The sequence below is a fragment of the Egretta garzetta genome, unplaced genomic scaffold (assembly GCF_000687185.1).
Source record: "Egretta garzetta isolate BGI_Z169 unplaced genomic scaffold, ASM68718v1 scaffold265, whole genome shotgun sequence".
In the NCBI taxonomy this organism is placed as follows: domain Eukaryota; kingdom Metazoa; phylum Chordata; class Aves; order Pelecaniformes; family Ardeidae; genus Egretta; species Egretta garzetta.
In genome coordinates this window covers 517223-539300 of record NW_009259789.1, presented here as the reverse complement: position 1 = coordinate 539300, position 22078 = coordinate 517223, and the positions used below count along the sequence as shown (strand labels likewise).

Genomic DNA, 22078 nt, shown 5'->3' with positions numbered 1-22078 from the left:
GGTTTCATTTACCAGAGTGACCGTGGCACGATTTAAGACCTGCTCACACAGTTTCCCTTCATCAGAAGAACATCCAGCTCCTTGCATACCATGCCCGATTCAATGCTTTAGTGCCTGCTGAGCCATGAAGCTATAAAGTTGTGTTTTCCACCTGGGTTGGGACTGGCATTGCAGGGTGGTCATGCTTGGTGGAGGACATGGTTTAGATAAATCCACGGAGCAAGGGTTTGTGTCCAAGTGACTGGCGTGCTGTGGGGTAGCCTAGGAAATGTTAGAGGGTTGGTGTCGCACCCTCCAAAAATCAGAAATGGAACACTTCCCAGGGGTGTTAGAGATGTCTAGTTTTGGTAATCCAGAGCTCTTAGACCTAAAAATGGGAATTCTGGGGAAATAAAACCCTTGTGGGAAGCAAAGAGGTGGTGACAATCCTTTAGGAATGCTGCTTCTACTGGGGGGGCGGGGGAGACAAGTGATGCATCTGTGCAATTCTGTGGCAAGAAGAGTACGTTAAACATATATAACTTCTTTTAAAAGAAGTGCTCTTTACCAACAGAAACATCCTAAGGACTGCTAGAGGGCTTGGCCATATCTACACATAAGGAGGGCAAGGCTTGTGTCCCTGCAGGTCTGAGTCTCTCGGCTGAGGCAGCAACTTGCCATTGGATTGGGCTGCTTAAGAGCACCTCCCTTCCCGGTGTCTGTGCTGGCCAGCACTTTGTCATCTTCTAAAAGCTTACCAAGGTGAAGGGGTTTGGAGTAGACTTAAATCTTCCTCCCTCATGGCTGTCTTCTAGACTGCTTTCAAGACCTCAAAAGTTGATTTCTTGTAGGTGTTTGCACGCAGACCATGTTCTAGTCAACCCATTTGAGGTAAAGGTCTCCAACAAAGATCCCTGCTTTATTGCAAAGTAGTGCCAATGCCTGCTGGGGGGTGTGTGTGTGTCTATATATATATGGTATACCATACTGCTGCCTGTATGAGGGATGAGTCCCTTGTCCATCCTTCAGTGTCTGTCTGTTTTTCAAAGGCTTGACAGCTTCATGAGGAGGTGGAGAAGCTGAAAAGAAAAGGCGGGGGGGGGCAGCAGTGCAGAAAGGGAACGTAGGCACAGGGAATTCTGCCCTTTCCTGCGAGCACTGGCTGGAACGTGCCTTTGGGCTTTCCCCATGATGATCAGCATGTTGCTAACTCTTTACTCTTCAAATAGTGCTGTAGAAAGCAGCATTAGGAAGATATTTAGGCATGTGTGATGGGCATGTGGATGTAATCGGGGGGAGGAGGAATGCAGCTGGTCCTTGATGGAGCTGGGTAGCTTGTGGTGGGGCTCTGCTTAGCCCTGCCCTGCAGCTATGCCCCCGACAGGAGTGAAGGACAGGTTGAGGAAGGATAGGGCTCTGGAATGTCAGAGGAAAGAAGGATTTATCCCTCTCAGCTCTGCTTGGGATGAGATGTGGATGGACGTGTGTCTGCATGGAGAAGGTGTATGTGGCGCTCACGAGGGGAGCGAAGCTGTAAAGCTGCAGTGAAGAATCCTTTAGTTGATCTTGACTCTCATCCCTTCAAGATAAAACTCCCTGGGAGGCAGCAGAGTGCTGGTATTTCCCATTTAATGACTTACAGAAGGTCTTTTTACCCATCTTGAGTCTTTTCTATTATGTTTTCCTTTGCCTTTATGGATGCAAACTGGTGCTTTCTGCGGAAAGGGCTATGTTTGGGCTTGCCACAGGCAGCAGTGCTCATACCCCACACTTTCCGGGCACTTTCCTGCCCCAGTATTAACAAGGATGCCTTATTCATCTGACACTTCCTTGAGTTACGGTGATAGGTTTTGAAACCTTGACTCGCGTGGTTTGGTGTCTTGGGGTTGGTGGTTTTTCTCTATGCCTAGATAGGTATGACAAAAAAAAAAACCAAAACAGGTTAAAATCTCAAGCTCTTGTCCTGCGTGTCCCTTGTTACTGCCCAGAACAGCAGCACAGGGGCACGCTTTTCATCTCTGTGCCAGTACAAGCTGTGCTTTCCCCAGCATTTTCCAGTTGAAGTATGCTGGGCTGTGGGAAGGGATCAGCTGTTCAAGGTATAGATAGGAATGAGAAGTGGTAACTTAAGGCAAAATAGCTTTTTGCGTGCTGCTGTCCATTCGTTCTTGCTGACTTGAATGGTTTTAAATAATTTGCAGCAAATGTCTCCACCAGGAGACCTTGCTGCTTGGTTCTTCCCTGAAAACTGCCAGAAGCTCATGTTTTATGAGCACAGGCGATGCTATGTGGGAGAATCCTGCAATATTGATATATTTGGACTCGATCAGCTAGTCGGCGTGATCAGATTTGCTGCCTGTCAAGCTCTTTTCCCATTCTTCTGCGGCGATGCAGTTTTGTATTACGGAAGGAGTTTCCTCATCCTCCTGCTGTTGAGCTCTTGCTGCATACAGAGATTTTTAGACTCTTTGGTTCCTTGCAGTCAGTGCTCTACATAATTAAAAAAGTCAGTCCTCTCCTGCAGGTTTCCCTTGGGGTATTATTCCTTGTGCGTGTGATCTTTTTCTTAAGTCTGTCTGGTTTTCAGCTCCCTTTGAGTGGAGGAGAGGAGCAGCAGCATTTGGTTATTAATATGTGAAGCACATAAATTGTGGCTCTCCCCCTGCCCCAAATTGCATGAACCTGGGTGCAGCTGCCTGGTCACCCCTACGACTGCAGACTCCCTTGTCCTGTGCTATTAATTCATGGAGGGGTGGAGAGAACAAAGAATAAGGAGTGAGCTCAGACTTTAATATTAAATACCAGGTCTGGTGGAGCCTTGAGTAGGGTTAGATCTGGGGGAAGACGACAAAGATACCAGGTCTGGTGGAGCCTTGAGTAGGGTTAGCTTTGTCGTCTTCCCCCAGATCTAAGACTTGGATGAGACTTGTTCCAGGCGGACTCGGTCCCAGATCAGTTTGAGGTAGTGCAACCAACTGCAACGTTCCCCATCATGCAGGGAAGCTGGTGCCCAACTATTTAACGGTACTGATGGACATTTTTAGCCTTGACTGACAAACTCCTGGAAGTCAGCTTGAAGTGGCCAAAACCTTGCTTCAGAGCTGAAGCCCTGCATGTCTGCTGGAAATAGATTTTTGGTTTTTTCCTCTTTTCCCCCCAGATAACTGGGTAGTTCAGTCTGTCATGCTGAGAATTTGTAATTTCTTCTGGGAGGAAACTGGGAAAGTCTAAAGCTTGGGAGTGTTTTGGGGTTTTTTTTCAGCTGAACAGGTAAATTTTTATTGTAACTTCTTGCTGAGAGGCTCAAGTATTTTACTTTAGCAACTTTCAGGCAAGACGTTGCATTTGCTGAGGAGTTTCAGGAATGTCCTCAGCTTCAGTAAAGCAGTGTTGAAGAAGGTTTTGGAAATTGGGATATTGGAGTGCACCCTGAGTAAAAGGTGATGGAGGTACCCAATGTTTTCCCATCAGTACTTACAGGGTAATTAAATGCTCCAGATATACGGGCTGCTGATGGTCAGAGACAACCCAAGAGCAGCCAATGTTAAAGGGCCTGTAAATGAAAAAGTACCTTCCCAGTAGCTCTTTCAGAACGGTGTTGTCTCAGAGTAAACCCCAATTAAATATCAAGACACTAGAACATGGAGAGATTTACTTGGAGGGAAGTCATAAAAGCCGAAGTCTGTAAAGTACCACTTCTAGAAAACTTGCTAGAGCGCTATTTTTTTTTTTTTTTTTGCTTGAATATAGGGCTTGTGCTGCAGAGGGCTGTTTGCTTGGAAGATGCCAGCAGCTGAACATTATAATCGAGTTAGCAAAGTATCCAGAGAATGTGTTTTTATTTGTAATCCGCTAATATTGTGAGGCTCAGGAGAACTTATTACTAACCTTAAAAGAAGAGGGTTAAAATGGATTATTAGACCTGAGACACGTTTCCCACAGGAATTTAATAAAAGAGGATGGCATGGCAGGGTTTTGTCTGTTTTTGTTGTCAAATGCAAATGTAAAAATGGTAAGAATGTAAGAAATCAGGACGCATACCTGCTTCTGGTCTGATCCTTCCTGCTGCAGATCATCTGATTCATTCTAGTCCTAAGACCAACCACCCTAAACTACAGCAAAGTTGGCTGTCTTACCAATTGAGAAGTAAACTTCATATACCTCCTCCCCCTTGGTGGCTCTTAGAGTCGCTGCAGTAGCTTCAAGGGCAGTGACTTCCAAAATCTGAAGCTGTACCCCTGAGCCTAGAGAAATAGGGTTGTCAGGCTCTGGAAGGGGCTGCCCAGGGAGGTGGTTGAGTCCCCATCCCTAGAGGTATTTAAAAGACGGGTAGATGAGGTGCTTAGGGACATGGTTTAGTGGTGGGATGGTAGTGCTAGGTTAACGGTTGGACGTGATGATCTTGAAGGTCTTTTCCAACCTAGATGATTCTATGAAATAGGCTCTGGTTTCAGTTCTGCAGCACTTCAGTGCTTCAGCTCTTCACGTTTACCTTTGAATTCAGTGCTCGTAAGGGGATGAGAAACTAGTCGGAAGCTTTTCTTTGAAAAAGCAACTAAGTGGTGACACTTTTAATGCCTGTCTAATTTAGTCTCATCTAATAGACATCCCTGTAGGGAATAAGGTGGGGTGGCGGCAGAAACTTGTTTGATGGAGTAAATTAACTCTTAAAAATGAAGAGCAGTGCTGAAATTGTCAAAAGACCTATACCCCGTGCTTTTTGGCAGATAATGGAAGATGCTGTCTTGTTCTGCCTTTGAAGAGGGAGGGCGATTGGAGAGGCTGGTTGTCCTTGTAGGTGTTGGATGAGAAAGCAGACTCTGGAGATTGAGGACATAGACCTCTGAGAGACACTTAGAGGTACAGGAGTGAATATGCTGTGTTGTGTGTCTTGGCTCCTCAGGGTAAGGCTCTCCAGCTTTGTCTCTAGAAGCCTGACCTTGTGTCTTGCTGAAATTGCTTTGTATTTTTTATTTGCTGAAATTTGAAAGAAAAAACCTGGGGGAAAGGAATTAGCAACATGGGTTTGGTGGATCTGAGGGAAGCAGTGTGCTGGTGTGGAGAGGGGGAACTCCACCCTGTGGTAAAAGTGCTTTCCAGGCTGTAGGCATCTTCCTCCAGCCTGCAAAGACTAGCGCAGGGGCTGGTTTATCCTTCATAAAAACACTTCTGCAACTTGAGGCAAACCCTGGAGCGTTATAACGCTGATATCTAATGTATTTAGAGACTCGTATTCCTGCCCGGGCTTCCCTGAGCTAAACAATTGCATCGATTACTGCAATGTTTTATAAGTGCCCCCTTGATTGAGCTCTTTTATTTTAAGAGTGGAGGTGAGGAAATGCAGGTTGGGGTGCGTGTACCAGGCTGTGGGTTTGTACCTTATTGCTAGAGAGGAGAGGACTCTGCCTTGCTGCCAGTTCTGCACAACTCCAACCCATTGCTCCCGTCTTCAGCAAAACACAACTAAGGAGCCGAGACCTTGGATACTGAAATCCTATAAGCCTTGTGAAAGGAGAGGTGCATGGAGCCTGCTGATACGTTTGCCTTGCTGACTGCTACTGAACATGCACTTAAGCACCATCTAGCTGGCCTTGTCCTTAGCTTATGGTTATGGGATGCTAGCTATGCTTGCTTGTGCTAAACTGGTTGGGGAAATATGGGGAGAAGGCGGCCGATGCGTAGGGAGGGAAGATATTAATCGCCCTCACCCCCAAATCGGTTGTCTTTGTGCTCAGTTAAAAAGTTAGGTGGATGCTGCTTTCTCTAGGTTCTCAGATGCAGATGATGTAGCCCCCAATTTACCCTTCTGACCTCCACTTCTGCTAAGGCGTTCACCTTTCAGCTAGACCATTGCTCTGTGTGTGTCTGGACTCGTGTAAACACCCCATCACCTCTTACCTCCTGGGCATGTTGCACGCTGCTCTTGACATTAATGTGCGTAGCCCCTTCCGTGGGGGTTTTAACAACTTTTCAAAAGGCTCCAACAAGACTGTTCTGAAGTCTGAATCCCATTGGTGCTATGGGACAGCATTACGTAGGGAGAAGACAAATTTCCAGGGCTGGACTTTAGCCAGGACATAGTAGGGTAACTTTTTTTTTCCTCCCAAACGTGCCATTGCATCTTTAATTACAAGGTTAAGACCTCTGTTTTATGACTCATCTGAAAAAACAGCACCTCCAACATAATTGCCTGAGCGTGTTGCCTAGGGGACTGTTGCTCATTAGTGACTCAGAGGAACAAGTGCCACCTGATGAAATGGCACTGCCTGCTGTAATACCCCAGCCTTGCCCTTTTCATGCCCAGTCCAAGCAGCGACCAAACCAGCCTCCCGTAAAGGTGCGATGTCAACCCGGGCAACGCGGCGGTTCGGGTTCGTTGCTTTCTTCATTAGAAATACTTTCTGAATTCCCGCTCCTTGCGTATTATCAACCTGTAGAAATAGGTGTGTTCAGTTAAAGAAAAAGGAAACGCTGTCTCATTTTGCCTAGTGAAGGATGAATATGTTGCTTCAGGCTCCCTCAGAAGCCATAATAGAAATGAGAAATTGATATACCATCCTGGTGGGAATGTCAGTTCCTTGGGTAATCCATCTGCCTAGGCGTATTTTGTTTGTTTCTCTGAAATACGTAAATGCAATCATTACACAATAAGAGCCTCTTTAAAAACCTTTCCTTTGATCATTAGCATGCTAATCAGTCTGGATGGATCTTCTCCTTCCCTTCCAGGTGGAGGGAAACAATTGACTCCTGTAATGGGTGCCCCTTGGCCACAGTGCGTTTGTTCCTCTAGCCCATTGTTCTGGGATGAAATTGGAACATTGTGTTTCTCTCTTGGACCAGACACTTGAATTGCCCTCGGGTTTGTGTGGGTTTTGTGTGTGGTGTTTTTTTTTTTTTTTTATGGTCATCAGGGTGTCCCTCCAGGAACCTGTGCAGCCAAATGCTGTCTGCGCTGAAAGGTCTGAGCCACGTTGGGCTGTGACAAGTGTTAGGGCTGGAAGGTGCTGCCGTCAGTGGCGTGACTTGTATCCGTCTGGTGCACAAAGGCTCCCAGTGGACCAGGATGAATTACGATGCTTGAAAATGTCGCACACTGTAAAATAGGGGAAGAAGAAAAAATCATCTAACCTGTAAGCCAAAAGTTATGGGGTAGAGAAAGTGTCTTTGGGAAACAGTCTCATACCTCAAAGGAAAAGCAGGAAGCCTAATCTGTAGAACAATAAAGCAGGCAAAACCTCTTTCCTTGTTGGCCTAAATTCATCCCAGGCTTGCGTAGGTAATGTTTGATTAGCCTAATGAAGCGGGGACAGACAGAGCAAATCTATTTCTCTTTCTGATTGCATTTTGGCTGGGAAGAAGCTTATAGAGAAGCAGCATCCAGTAGCAGCTCTCAAAGGGGCTCCTTGGGTGACTCTTGCTCAAGGCTTGAAATACAGAGCTCTGTTAGCTCACTGTAAAATGGGGCATGCACCTGTACAGAAAAGGTGGTGCTTTTAGCCCACGCTGTCTGAACTGTCAAATACTGTTAGTATTAAAAACAGCCAGGCTTGGGCTTGGGTACCAGACTTTGATCACACCTGAAAGAGGTGCTCCTCTGCTGTCTGAGCATCTCTTTGCATGGCAAATACCCAATTTGCCAGCAGTTAATTGCAGAACTGACTCACTCACAAGTAAAGTATGTTCCATAACGGGGATTCGGTCCTGGTGCTGCTGTGTTTGTGGGTTCGCTCTTGGTCAGCGTCATGTCCCATGTCCCATTTGTGGCTTCCTCGCGAGACTGTTGGTGCAGATGGTGTTTGCTGAAGGACCCCTGCTCAGGAAACTGGCCAAGGAAGGCTCCAGTGTTCTGGTCCTTATCTACAAGTGCCAAGCAGTCTTTTGGGATATCCTAATGATTAGGAGCAGCAGAATAGGGTGTGAAACCCTGTTCTTGTCTAAATGGAGTTGCTTTCTTCTAAAATAAACTGGTTCTTATTATCTGAGCATATGAGCATAAGATACAACCTGGACTTCATTGTGGTCTGTATTTTTAATAAAAGCCTCTTGGATGCTTAGCTTGTATTATTTTTGGATGCGCTTGTTTGGGTTTGGTAGGTCACAGAGGTGATTGGACTTGTCCTGATCTTTAGTCTCAGTGTTTTGTGGACTCAGCCCAGGATGTCTGGGACTGCTTAACTCTTTTCAAGCAGTGACTGTGTTGGATATTCTGGTAAATGCAATAAACAAGAGGTTAAAGTTGCCACATTCAGGAAAGTCTGATGCCTGCAGTATTTTGGGGCTGGCCCTCTGCTGCAATCCAGGTTTACAGCGAGTTCAGCCGTAAGGTGAAGACGGTAAGCATCCTGATGATTCTTATGTTGCCTTTTCTTCTGTCTTTGTAGAGTCTCCACCAGCAGCGATGTCAAGAAATGGATACTTCTTTGAAGAGAGTGGCAAGTATTATTTGACTTCTTTGCGCATAGTATTGCTGCCTTGGAGGGAGAGCTCACTACAGGGTTAGCTGAGAACTTGCAGCAGGTGATACAAAATCCATTTAGCTTAAGCAGCATGCACAGAGTCTTGCACAGCGGTTGTGTAATCTTGTACTGGAAGCAGATGCTGCATTTTTAAATCCTGTAGATGTTCTAGATATTCAAAGCAGTAAATAATCATCTTCACGTTGTCATCAGTGACTATTCTGGGTGGCTCCTTGTTTTTCAAGCTCTTTCGTGATGTTTTCCTGTAATACAGGCTGGCAGGTGTATTTGCTTGTCTTTTTCTGGAGTGGAGAGCATGTGTAGGTGTTGGATCCCTTTGGAGACACCCTGCCAAAGAGGATCAGGCAAATGTTGGATAGCTCTGGTAAACGCTGCTTTTAGTGTAAAGTGCTCTCTAAGATTTTTCTTTGAAGCAAGATTAAGTTGTGGTGTTTGGAGACTTGTATCATCTGCCTCTGGAAAGGTGGATGAGCTCTCGGAGGTACTGCACTGATAAAGGGCCAAAGTGTTGTACAGCTAAACTTGGAGTGCAGTGAAATCGCAACTTCTCTACTGGTTTTGGAGAAATAGCGCATGTGGGGGTTGTTAGGGAGAGATCATCTTAAGAGTTCAACTCAAGACTGGCCTCTTCAGGATGTAGTCTCTAAGGACCTGGGGCTTCTTGCACTTGACAAGGCGCAGTGCTTGGAGTACTCGGGAATTCCAAATGGTGAGAGCAGAAGACTAAAATGCTCCAGTTATTTAGGCCCATAGATGCTTGTAGCTGTCATAAGGCTCATATTTCTTGTTCCAGGGGGCTGGTTCTTAGGTGAACATCTGGGAAGGGGAAGCTGAATGTCTGCCAGATGTCAGCTGCAATAGATCAGCGTCACTATTGACAGTGCTTCCTTTGGCACTGGCTTGCTTGGCTTCCCTGAAAGTGTTATATGGAGCCAATTTCTAGGAGTAAGAGGATGAAACTGGAAGCAAGTACTCTCATCTCCAGTAAGAGGTCTTTTCTGAAGGCTGGATTGAGTTGCAGAAGGGCAGAAATTATGTCTGACCTCAGGGAGGTCTTATGTCTTTGGTATTTGCAGGGCATGAGGTCTGGGTAGCCCTGCTCCTGCCTTACCTGGCTTGCTTGTGGCCCTTTGGGCGGTGGTGGGTCCTTTCTTGAGGACTGGGAATGTAAGAGGGTGGTCCAGGTTGGGACCTGGAGAGATGACTGAGTCTCCAGCTTCTGGCTCAGAGCAGTGTAAGGGCTTGGTGACAAATGCTGCTGTTTGATTTGGAGGAAGGACAAAGGTGGCTGTCTTCTGGAGCCACCTATTTCATCCCAAGTGCTCCTGTCGCAGGGAACACAAGCACAGCTGTATGTCCTAGCATTTTATGTGGAAAGGCTCCATGTGTCCCCTTCCAGGACTCAGTATCTTGTTTTCCCTGAGCTGTCCAAACAAAAAAAACCCAGCAGATATCTGGATGTTTTTAGCGTGCGTGTTTGTAGTCGTGGCATTCCCTGTGCAAAGCTCTCCTATGAGAGATGCTTGGGGTTTTGTCAGCTCGGTGCCATGGCAATGAGCATTTATTTCTGCCCTGTTTGTGTTATTACTTGGCTTCCCCCGTAGTCTTAAGGAGCACCTTAGAGCTACCATTAAGGCCTTCGTCAAGCTGCGTGTGCGTCTGTCTTGTTACGCTTCTGCGTGGTCTGGGAGAAGGAGAGAAGGTTGCTTGCAAGTTCCTCTTCAGCCTGCACGCCGTATGGAATGCTGTGTTAATTGTGATTGCAAATACAGTGAATTTCTTGGTTATTTCACACTTAAATCCACTGTCATTCTTGTTCCTTGTTACAAACTGACCTTTTTTTTTTTTTCAAAGTTCAGTTGCTGTTGAGTGATGAGTCACCTTCTACTGCCTGATTTAACGGAGGGCTTGTGTGTTTCTGCACAGAATATACAGACAGCACATCTCAGGGGTTGCAAGTGCAAATCTTCACATCCCTTGGCGAGGCAGTGCTTTAGCGCTCTCTGCACAGGAGTTTCATGCACTCGGATTCTTGAAGACTTACCCAAAAACTTAATCGGGGCTAGAGGAAACCACAGAGAAAGAAGTTACTTTTTCACAACTTGTTTTGAAATGGAGCTACGTAGTCACTGAGCAGGGCCTTGGCACCACTTGTTCGGGTCTGCCGGTTCGTTATGGAGACCGAGGGATGCTTTTGCCCCACCTTTAAAATAAAACACCAATCCCCCAAGCTGCGTGGTGGGGGCTGGGCAAAAAAAAAAAATAAACCTCGTCCTTTCCCTTAGCACTTAATTTTTTTTTCCCCTTTTCTCAGTAGAGAAACATCTTATGATACTATTGCTCTTTGCACTGTCAAGCTTCTTCCTTATCTCCTGAGATCTTCGTATACATATGGTTTTCCGTATCCTTAGTAATTAGGATGTTTTTGTTTCTGAGTGTATCTGAGGTTCTGTTCAGAGACTCTGTCTTTGCCAGCTAACTTTTTTCTTACCCTTGTTGTGTTCTCAGTAACAGCTGCAGCAATGTTAAAACTTAAAAAGTTGTGACTTCAGTTTTAGTTTACACTGTTGTCATGAGGGTAATCTTGGCTGCAGCACCAAAGCAGTGCTTTGTACAAATCTTCTGGATATTTACTGTTCATAAAAAAACTTACTGAAGTATTTAATATGTAGCTCTGTTTAATTACCAGGGAGCTGAGAAAAGCCCAGGAAGGATTTTTCTAGTGAATGGATGCTAATAGATGACTATTCAGGAAGCTCAGAGGGTTGTTATGGTCCCAACCATGTACCAATCTATTTGGTAACTTCTTAACTGGCTAAAAATCTAGAGAGTTAATCAAAGGAGCCCATGGCTTTAGCTACAAGTTCCAGTTTCCAGCATACTCTGGTTTTCTTCTATTGCTGGAAGCACTTGACTGAAAGCCACTTTTGTGGCCTTTAGCGCATTGCAGAAGGTAAATGCATGTGATATGATGGGGGGAGCAGGGGAAGCTGTTAGTAGCTTGCTCTGTAGAGGCAAAGTTAAGAGGAAAAATAAGGAAATAAGTTTCTGCCTGCCCAGGTAGAAGTTTCAGTTGGAGAGTGTGGTGGCAGTAGGTATAATGGCAACTGTTGGCCATGTTCTGTTTTCAACCAGTGTATATTGTCAGCTTTAGTAGTTGTCCTCTGGCATATCTTGCTGATGGAAATCCAAATCTGTGGTTTTACTCACTCTTTCGAGCCTGTGGGGCAAGCCTCTTGCACAAGCAAATCAATCAAATGCACCCCATGAGCAGGCTATGTGTTTAAGTCACTTGAATCTTCAGCAAGGTGGTTTTTGCCCAATGGGTTTTCGTCCTGGTGAGGTGACTGAGGTGTAGACCCAATCCAAACCTGAAGATAATTGGTGTCCTGATGAAATGCAGTTTGGCAATCGATGTTCAGAGTAACTACTTCTCAAGCTCCACAGCCTCCTGTACCCTCCTTGGTGGTGGGGGAGCATCCAGTGCCCGCTACTAAGCGGATTAGCTCTAAAGGCACTGGTGTTAGCTGCAAGTGATTAAATTCTGCCGATGTATGATGAGCTGTTTAATTGATCCAAGAACTTTCCCTGATAAGACACAAAACCAGAGGCTTTCTAGTTACTCGTGTGAAATCCAAAGGAAGGAGTCCTGCTATAATGCTGGGGGGCTGCATTGTTTTAAAGCTGGCTCAACAGATATTGCAGCATAAATTTTTGTCTTCCAGAGCAGATGCCTCGCTGCTTGGTCTCCTCTGACTTATTAATTGGTTTTGCAGTTGTGTTGAAGGGCCCCAAGGCCCTGGTCTGGCTTGGGATGTTTGGATATTTTTTTATCTACTTGGTTTTGGTTTTCAGTTTGCAGTTCAGTTTAGTGTGTGGGGGATGGGGGTTTCTCTTCTAAATTTGTCTTTATCTGTCTTGGAACTGTTTGCCTAACTAGGAGACTAATCTAAATGTTTCTTGTGAAACAACTCCTTTCACAATGGGTTTCCCCTGATGAGATGCTCAGTTTACCAGCAGGAGATGCACTACTGCTACCTATGGAGAGCCCAAGGGGGTGGCTTGCAGGTCTCTCGCAGATTTTTATTTCTGAGAACTGCCTATCAGGAGGCCTATAATAAAATGAACACTCCTGATTTCTGTGAGTTCTGGTACAGAACTGAACTTCCACGTGCTGCTGTGTTTTGTGAAAACATAACAAAAAAAATAAAAACAAAGCCCCGCTGAATTACTTGGATTATTCACAACATTTCCTAGAAATCTGGCTGCAAAATACAATACTGGAATTAATTCAAAAGTGCCTGGGTGGTTTTTTTGTAGCAGATCAGTTCTTTCAGTTCTGTTATGAATTATTACTGAAGTGGCAGGGGAAACTTTATGTTTCCATCTGGCTCTTCATGACAAAAGACTGACTTGAAGAAGGGTTGGAAACACGTGACTGAAGATATGGCTGGCCAGTGGTGGAGGGATCTGTTACTTAAAGGACGCAGGTCTGGTCTTGGTGTCTCACCTGCTAGATGTTTTCTATCTCTTTTACAAGAGGGGGTTGTGGTTTAATCTGTGGTCTTGAAGCACTCTGAAAGCTTTAGGTAATGGATCGACATCTCCATAGCAGGTGGCCACAAACCCATATCTGATGAGCTTCCAGTGACTGCTGGAAGTCACCTTTCCCCAGCTCTTCTGCCCCTCAAGCTAACCGTGGAGAGGCTGGGACTGGAGGACACTTCTCTAAATCCCATCTAGATGACCCAGAGAAGTCATTAGTCTCCTGTGTCAACCCATAAGGTTTGGCTTGATAAAGGAGGTCTTCTAACAAAAGCATGGGAGGTAAGCTCTGGACCTCTCTTGCCAATTACTTGTCAGCAGCAAACCCTCAGCAGTCCAACAACGCAGTCTGTGGACGACCTCTAACTCCCCAGTTGTCTTCTGGGCTGACATAAACCCCTGGCCATGTGGCATGCCTGATGGGTAAAATCTCTTTAGGACAAAAATAGTGAGCTTTGCCAGGGAATCTCTTAACTGTGAACCAAAGGAAAAGCTTAGAATTCTAGCAAGCATCCAGCTGTAGGCTGAACTGCTTTATTTAATCAGCGTGGCTTAAATTTTTAATTTTGTGGGAGGCAGCTTTGCAAAATGTGACTTGATAGCAGTCTTCGGAGGGTATTGCTCTGTGGCTATGGCCCTGCAATTGTTCTTGTCTGTGAAACGGAGTAAATTGTTAGGAAGGAAGGAATTTTTCATGACTGCTTTTCAGACTCTCGCAATTCAAAACAAAAATTTAATAAAATATTTACGTAAAAGATGCTGTTCTATCCATACGATTGCTCTCTTTGTCTGAAAAAGGAGAGCTGTTCTGATAAGTGGTTATGCTGAAATCAGTATATGAGGTGTGACCAGAAGCTTGCCTTGGTTACTGTGTGTGAGAGCAGGGTGCTATTTAAACTCTTTTTTTTTTTTTCCTTTTTTTCTCTAGAATACTGCAGATTAGAGAACTGGTAACACTTGTACAAAGTTCTCCCCAGTCTCTCCTGAATCCTTCGATTGCTTTATCCCTGCCAATATTAACTAACTGTAAGGTTATTTAACCTTTGGAGGCAACATGAGCCTGCGTTTTTGTGCAGAGTGTAAAGGTCAAAATGGAGGTGGGGGCTCCATTATTAATTGAGTTTCCTTTTGCGCCCGTTGTTGGGAATTTGGGTATTTTCCGAGTGACGCAGTGAATCTGCAAAGCCTGCAATACCCGGGGAACAAAGCAAGCCCCTCTGATAGCTTAAAGCTCAGGCTGATCACTTTAGCTTAGGTTAATTAAAACCTCATGCTTTTCTTGAAAATTAGTGTCTATTGTTGGTTAGAGCCAGCTGAAAATCCATGGGAGTGGAAAAATCAGATGAAGCGACTTTTTTTTTTTCTTTAAAATTAATGCCAGTATTATGACTAGCTTTTTAGTAGATACAGGGCTTAATTGTCTCTTAACGCTGTATTACAGGTGACCACTGGGGTGCTCAAAGAACTGGACCTGATTTTAGGGTAATGCCCGTGTCCCAGTTGATGTGCCCTTACCTTTAAAAGCTATTGAATATATATTATTATTGCTTCTATCGTCCTGCTGTACTTGACCTGTAATAATTCTGAGAAAGTGGATGCAGATAGCTCTTGGGCTCTTCCAAAATGAGAACTTGCAAACTTTGGCACTTGACTGCCTGCCTGCAGCAGAGCTGGCTGTTTGGCTGTGTGAGGTTTACAGCTTGAAATGCAAAGAGTGGGGCCAGCCGCTGGATTTCAGTTCTGAATGGATCGGGATCAGTGACAAAAAACCTCTAAAGAAGTGATGTTAGAAGGAAAGCCTTTGCTTTTCCCAGGGTGAAACGTCTGAGGCGGCTGGGTCCGGCAGGAGCACAGTGCATGCCGTTGCTCTTAAGTTCTGGTGAGGCGACCACAAGTGCTGTTTTGCAAAACCAGTAACAAGGATTGTCCTGCAATTTGCTGCCTTCTGTGCCCAAAAAAAAGAACTCACTTGAGAAATCTGAGGTGGCTTTTAACATGGCTAGCTGGTTGTGTTGAATTGCCAGTCATCTGAGCTCACAAGAACCCTTTTAACGTGACGTTAAATGTCTGAAAAGCTCTCGTGGGAGGGGGCAGCTACCATTGCTGAAGAGCAGCAGATGCCACCCTGTGATTCTGGAAGCTGGGGCTTGGATTTGGCTGAGGGAACAGGCATTGCTGTGGAAACAAGTGCTATCAATGAGGACACTTTTCCAGACTTGTAGTGTAGACTATCCTGGAAGTTGAGGGTAAAAATCAGTGGTTTCCAGAAAACTGCTTTTGAGTATTCAGGGTGTTAACGTAGCATGTGTGGTCCTTCAGAAATAAAGCCAGAGATATTTGCAGAGACTTGGCAGTGGTCAATACCTTCTGACAAGCTTTGATCTTAGCTTTCCTATTTTGCCCTGCTAATCTAGCTACATGGATATGTACCTTATCCGTGGAACTCTTGGTAAAACAGTAGCAGCAATATATTGGCCTAAACAGAAAATTTCTTAGTGCACACATGCCCAGAACTGCAACATCTGGGTAATGCCAAAAGGAAAAATGCCCCATCTCCCCCCAAAATGTCCTCTGTAGATGTTTTACCTGGCTTGCTGTGCTACATTGAGTACGCAGCAAAGTGTGGATAGACGCAGTTGCACTCCTAACCTCCTGGTTAGTGTGCATGCTTGTAGATGTTGATTAAAATATCACGATTGGCTTTCTCTCCTCTGAGCCACGCAGAGGTTATGCTGGGGCTGTGTCTGGCATAAGTCTCATAACCTGGGATGTGAGATGATGTCGTTAGTAATATAGCTGCTTTTCTCCCGGGAAATTGAGTTTGATGATGAAGATTTAGGCTTTTTTGGAGAAGCCTACAGCCCCCTGGGCTGTGAGTGCTGCTCCCACAGAGCAATTAAGCTTTTATAGGGAATGTATATGATGTGGCTGAAGTAGTGCTTCCTGCTAACTACTCCTCTGCTGATTTTATTACTCCAGGTGCAGCTGCCAGGTGCCGCGGAGGCAGTGGAGGGAGAGGTAATGCCACCTCCGATTGCTGCGGCTCAATTCACTGCTCTTCCTGACAGAGCCCTGGGCTCTTAAAACTCAGCTCAAAAGCAAAACAGCTGCAGGGCAAGAACCTTGTCAGAGCTATGAGAGGGTTTGATAGCAGCAGGACTGGGGAGATGGAGTGGGTCTGAGAAGATGATGGGAGCAAGGAGAAGGCGGCTGGGGATGGGTTTTGAGATACTGGAGCAAGGCAGGCCTGGGCCAGGTGTGAATTACGGGGGAAGGGGTGATGCTTTATAGGGGAATGGGTAGAGAAACTGCATTTTTGTTTTCTTCCCAGCACCTGCATAAAATGGGGGATGGCTTATTTTCATATTGCATACGATGGGCTGAGGTATAGAGGGACGTAGGGTCAAGGCATCTGCTACTTATGGCTGCACAGGGTGAGGAGTTGATTTTGCTCCTGCAGCACTGAAGGATGGTGCCTGTTGTCCTTGGCCTCCTGCACTTCTAATGCTTTTTTCTATTTCTCTCCGCTACGCGATGAGTCCTGCAGGGTGGACGGAGGGGCATCAGCCTGACCACAGAAGATGTTCTTCAAGATACAGGAGGGCTGTGCCGATCTTCTCAGCCAACCTTAACTCAGTTCCTGGATCTGGCCTCCTACTCAGCAAAATATCTTTTTCTCGAGTGCTTTTAGACCATATTTCAGTCTGAAGTGGCACTTCCTGTGCTCAGAGGTCTGACTCACCCTGCCTGGTAGCTCATGGCGCTTCAGCAAATGCTGCCTTCATCTGAAGGTGGCAATCTGCAGTGATAGAGATGGAGGGGGAACCACTTTGGAGATCTTAAACTCTTCCCTGGCCAGTTTGAGGCAGTGTGCAAAAGTGTTTAACCCCCCACTACCACCTCCCTGAAGCTCATAGCACAGGTTATAAAGCGTTACTGAGGCTGTGCTTCCATATGGAAACCTGATTGATATTTACACAAATTGCGTAGACAGCTGCATCGGATCTTGCTCTTGAACTTCTGTAAAACACCAAACAAACTTTCAGAGGAGCTGAACAGCTTTTGCTGTCACTTAGTGGCATCTGCTGCCCTTCAAGCTGCAGGGGTGGCACTTGGTAATCCTCGGGTGAATGGGGGGGGAAAACAGTTGCCGGGGCTGGAGGCACACTTGGAGAGGAAGGTGGATCTGCCGTGTACACAGCTCATCTTCTCACCTCAAAGTGACCCTGCATTTCACAGGCATAATAAGTTGCTCATATTTTAAAATGCCTGGCAGACTAACAGGCTGAAGTATTCAAACCAGGAGTGGTTTGAAGCCTTGAGGTGGTTTAGTGATAAAGCAGACACCTGCCCGGGAGTGCAGTTCCTGTACAGCCCAGGTTTGCGGTTTTTTTCTAAGCGGAGTGTTTTGTCCGTCCCTTGCCCAAGGGACACGAGGCTCAGCTGCCTTTTGTTCTGCTCTTTCCTCCCCTAAAGAGGGAGGAACAGAGGATGCTTCCCTTGCCAGAGTCCCTGCTGACCTCTGCCCAACCCTCTGATCTTACTCCACCCTTGCCCTTCTTCCAGCTCCCGTGCTGCTTCTCTCCTGTCTCCAGCCTTCTCAGCTTTCAGGGCCTGCTGCTGCTGTGCTTTGATTGAGCAGGTTTCACTGGGCTCGGGAAGTGAATAGTCATCCTTGCTTGGCTTTTACCCATCTGTGTCTTAATTGCATTATGACAGTGGGGAAAAACTCAACCGTGTTCTCTGTGTGCTTGAACCGTCTTGTCCCCGTGTACCTCCCATCTGACCCACTGAGTGGGAAGGATGGAGAAGTGCAGACCTGTTGTGACAACTTCCCTGGGGCTGTGATCCTGGATATTGAGATAGAAAAGCTCATGGATTTGAGCCTGTTTTTTTCTTTTTTTTTTTTTGAGGATGATTTTTTGATTTGCAGGGCTGCCCAAGCTCTCCTTGTATCAGGGGGCTGGTGGGTGCTCTGCTTGGCTGAGGAGAAGTTACGGTGTCCATCATGCATTTCAGAGGTACTAAACCCCAGGCTTTGTTTGGGATCAAGATGCTTGTGTGGGGCTTCATAGTGTTTCCCATGTCAGCAGGCACCCTGCCTGGCTTTTGTCCATCCCTCCAGGACATGGGCTAACCTGCAATCCTGGCATGTCTGCCAGCCCTTGTGCAGATGTTTTGTACCTGGCTGTGCCCACAGTGCTATGATAGTTCAGGTGCTGTGTTCAGGTGTTTGCTTTCCTCACCCTATGTCTTTCTAGCTGGTTTGGGCAAGTTTCCATTGTGCAGGGATGGAAAAAGCTGCCTAAGCTCCACTAGCAGTAGAGGGACAGCACCCTTGGTATGTTTTGCTGGCTGCCTGGCAGCCTGGATGGGGACAGCAGCAACCTGGATGCTTTTTTTTGAAGCCTCCTGAGCAGTTTTGGTAGGACCAATTCACTGCTAAGCAGGCAGATGAAGGAGGCAGAGATCAGGAGGGGGCTTAATCTGAGGTGTTTTGTCAGGTTTCCCATGCCTCAGAGAAGTAGATCAGAACTTACCCAAAGGCTTGAACCCCTGGCACCCTCCAAGCCCTCCTGGGGCGATGCTGAGCGCCTGTCGGCACGTTGCCCGCAGCAGGAAGCGCTGCAGCCCCTGTCCCGTGTCGCCGAGTTCCTGTTTGGCCTCCCTGCTCAGGGCTTGTTTTCTGCGGTGGCGAGCTGTCGGCTCGAAATCCCTCTGAGACCGCGTGCGCTGCTTTCAGCTGCCCGCTGCCTCTACATTTGCTTATACGAGGCTTTAAAATATTGATGGCTTTTTTAGTTTCCATTTAAGCCCCCGCCTTGAAGCTCACCCTTTTCATTTTGCTGTAGAGCCTAAAGCAAGCTAATGAAATATATCCCTCCTGCTTCAAATTAGGCATAAAAGACTTGTCAGAAGATGGGTAGAAGCTGCTGAATAATCCTGGTAATGTAAAAATTGACATTCTATAATGTCCCTAATTCTCCTAATTAAACATGATACACGAGCACGCCACAAGAGTCCTCCAGCTGCTTTGTAATAAAATGTTGCAGTGAACCAGCTTGCTGTTGAATGAGGCTAGGTTAAACTCTAATTAGAAGTGTTGCAAAAGGCTAAGGAGTTGTCCGCTGTAATTAAGAAACTTGTCTCGCTTTCTCGGTGCTGCTGCCTCCTGTGACCTGCTCCTCTGCCCTGTGGGGAGCCGTGGGTCTGTCCATCTGTATCGGGTGTCTCCTTGGAAACATCATCTTTTTTCTTTTTTTTTTTTTCCTCTACCCTGTGTTTTAAACTGCTGGACTGTAAGCAAAACGGCTGTGCTGCTGGTGACTTGAGCTGATGAAGGCGTTGGGTTTAGGGTGGGCTGGGGCTGTGGCGCACGCAGCTCTTGCTTTTGGGTCGCTGCTTGGTATTTTCATGGTTTCCAGTCTGACTTTTCATCCTGTGTGGGTTTTTTTTGATCCGAGAGGAGCAAGGCATACCCCTTTGGACTTGCCCCTCACGCCATCGACCTGGCCAGCAGGCTGGTGGGTGAAGCCTGGGCTGTCACCCAGCCGAGCTCCGGAGCGGCCCTTCGGGCACACGCCTGAGGCCAACCCAAAATGTGCTGGAGCAGATGGCTTATAGCTTTCATCCCTCAGCAGGCGAGGGCATAAAAAAAGCCTCTGGGCAAGGTCCCGGGCGCTGTTGTGCCCTCGCCACAGCCCTCGGGGGCCATGACCGGTGGTCGCAGGCCCGTGGTCCCTGCTAACCGCCCTCCCCATGTCGTTGGCAGGGTACCTCAAGTGCGACACGGACGATGGCTGCGAGGCCAAGGAGGAGACGGGGGGCGAGGAGCTCTTTGACGCCGTGAACTCCTCCATCGTCTCAGGGGACAGCATCCGCTTCTTCGTCAACGTCAACCTGGAGGTGCCGCCGAACGCCGCCGGTGAGTGCTGCCCCCGAAACAGGGCTGCGAGGCGCCGTCGGTCCTCGCTGCAAAACTTTGGAGCAATATTTTATTTTTTTGTTTGAAAACCTGATAAAATTCTGGCTGCTGAGCAGGTCTTCAGCCATCTATGTGAAGCATCCTGACTCATTTTTCCTCCTTTTTTTTTTTTTTTTTTTTTCCCCTCCTTTTAAAGCAAGGCCTCAAGTTTGGGGCCTGGGGCCTTGCTCTCGCTGCTGAGGCCTGCTCACTGGAGGAGAGCTGTTTTTAAGGAGAAATCAAGATTTTTGCTGCGTGTGATCCCTGTAGCCTTGAACGTGGCTCTTGGGCTTCATGAGGTTTTTTGGAAGGGTTTTTTTGATCACATTTTAATTGAAATGCTGGAGGTGAGTCAGAGCCGTGGATCGCCTGGGTTAGGCGCTCATCTCTGCAGCCAGGGAAGACAGCATGGAGGGACTTTTGGGGTTGGACGCGTGCCTTTTGGGGTTTAATCATTCTGGGTAGAGGCAAGCAATCCCTATGCCTGCTGTGTTGAGGCAGATAGCAAAAATGAGGAGAAAACAGCCTGTTAGACAGCTCTGATGGAGGCCAGGCCCCCACAGCTGTGCCCATGGGATGGGGAAGTGCTGTTGGGTGCCATGCTCTGTTTATAAACACAAACTACCTGCTCCAGGTAAGGGCCTGAGTGTTAAGCTCCCTTAAATATGCTTTAGTGGGACCTGTGCCTGCTACAAGGCAGCTTCAGCTGGGCAGACGAGGTGCTTAGGGACGGGGTTTAGTGCTGGGATGGCACTGTTAGGGTAATGGTTGGACTCAATGATCTTAAAGGTCTTTTCTAACCTGAAAGATTCTATGATTCACGCAGGGGAGGAGGACAGCATTTGCTGGCAGTGGTGCCTGTGCTGCTGGGGGTAAACTCACCCCTGTGGGGGGGCCACAGTGTTAGCTTTGAGTGGTGGCTTGACTCCTATGGGCCAAGTGGCCACAAAGGAGGTGGTTGTGCAGGCACGATGCAGATGGATGTGTCTGCCCCAACCTGTGCACTCTGTCTGCTCCCTGCCCGAGCCAGCATCCTTTAGAAACTTTGCCCAACATGAGGAGCAAGGCGGAGGGGACTTCCAAACAGCCTAGTTAACACGAATTGTGAGGATATCCAAAATGCTTGCTATTGAGGAATAAAATCCCTAAATTGCTCTACAGGTGGCTTTTGCCTCTAGCACACCATTTCAACATCCCCTGTAACGCACATGCTTAAATGGTGAAGGAGAAGGGCCAGCAAAACCTGGCTTTCCTGCTGTGTGCCTAGAAAAACGCAGCTCTGGGACACGACGGCAGCCTGGGTTTTGTCCCGGCAGCTGGAGGCAGCCTGGAGCCTGCCTGTGTGGGCACTGACTATTTTGGAGATTAAATGCGAGGGCTCTGGATTATACTTGGCGTCATGGTATTGGAGAGTCCTTTAAACTTATTTTTAAATTGTCCTTCGAAGCTATTTTTAGATTACAAGCAAATCCTAATTGATCTATAATGAGTAATTATTGGAAATAGTGATGCAGAATCAGCATGGCCCGGACCTCTGCTTGACTATCTTGAGGTCCGCTTTTTGAATTGGAGCGGTGACTTTTAACTTAGGAATAATATCTAGCAATTTTCAAGCCTGCAATTTTACAAATGCCATCTTAATTGAAAGATTTAAGGGGAACTGTACTCTGCTACGGCAAGTCTGGGCTTAATGCCGTGGGGTGCATTGTTCGGGGTTGAGGAATGTAAGTGCTGTGGATTCTTCTGTGTCTGAAGAAGCTGATTTTCCTTGTGTGTCCTCCTGGGCTTTTTATAAATGTGTTCCTTTCCGTTCAAAACAGGTCAAAAAAAAAAGGTCATCTTTATTTCCCTCAAGCACCGATGTTTGTGATGGTGGTATTAGTTGTGTGCTTTTTCTTCAGCTGAGGTATTTAGGATTTTTAAGGAAAAAAAGGACTTCTCATGTGCTGGAGTCCCTTTTCCAAATGCAAGGATGGAGGTTTTAAAAATGAGCTTCGGGCAGAACTAAAGTCTAGACTTTCAATATGGGCAGGTGTGAAATAAGATTTTTTTCTTCCCCCCCCCCTCCCCCCCCACGACACCCACAAAGATGACTAGGGAGTCAAAATCCAGG

General features: G+C 46.7%; 1 protein-coding gene across 6 annotated transcripts in view; it reads left to right on the top strand.

The window, feature by feature from the left end:
* SLC4A11 (solute carrier family 4 member 11) overlaps positions 1 to 22078 on the top strand; it is a 100306-nt gene that overhangs the window by 5150 nt on the left and 73078 nt on the right. For 3 of the 6 annotated variants that reach the window (XM_035895055.1, XM_035895056.1, XM_035895051.1), the window contains exons 1-3: positions 8028 to 8069; positions 8361 to 8411; positions 19774 to 19926. In XM_035895055.1, the coding sequence (XP_035750948.1) occupies positions 8051 to 8069; positions 8361 to 8411; positions 19774 to 19926 (223 nt within the window). In that variant the 5' untranslated portion in view covers positions 8028 to 8050. Of the gene's footprint in view, positions 1 to 7917; positions 7999 to 8027; positions 8070 to 8210; positions 8280 to 8360; positions 8412 to 19773; positions 19927 to 22078 lie in introns of those variants that run through there. The other 3 variants (XM_035895052.1, XM_035895053.1, XM_009639560.2) reach the window with 3 other exon arrangements.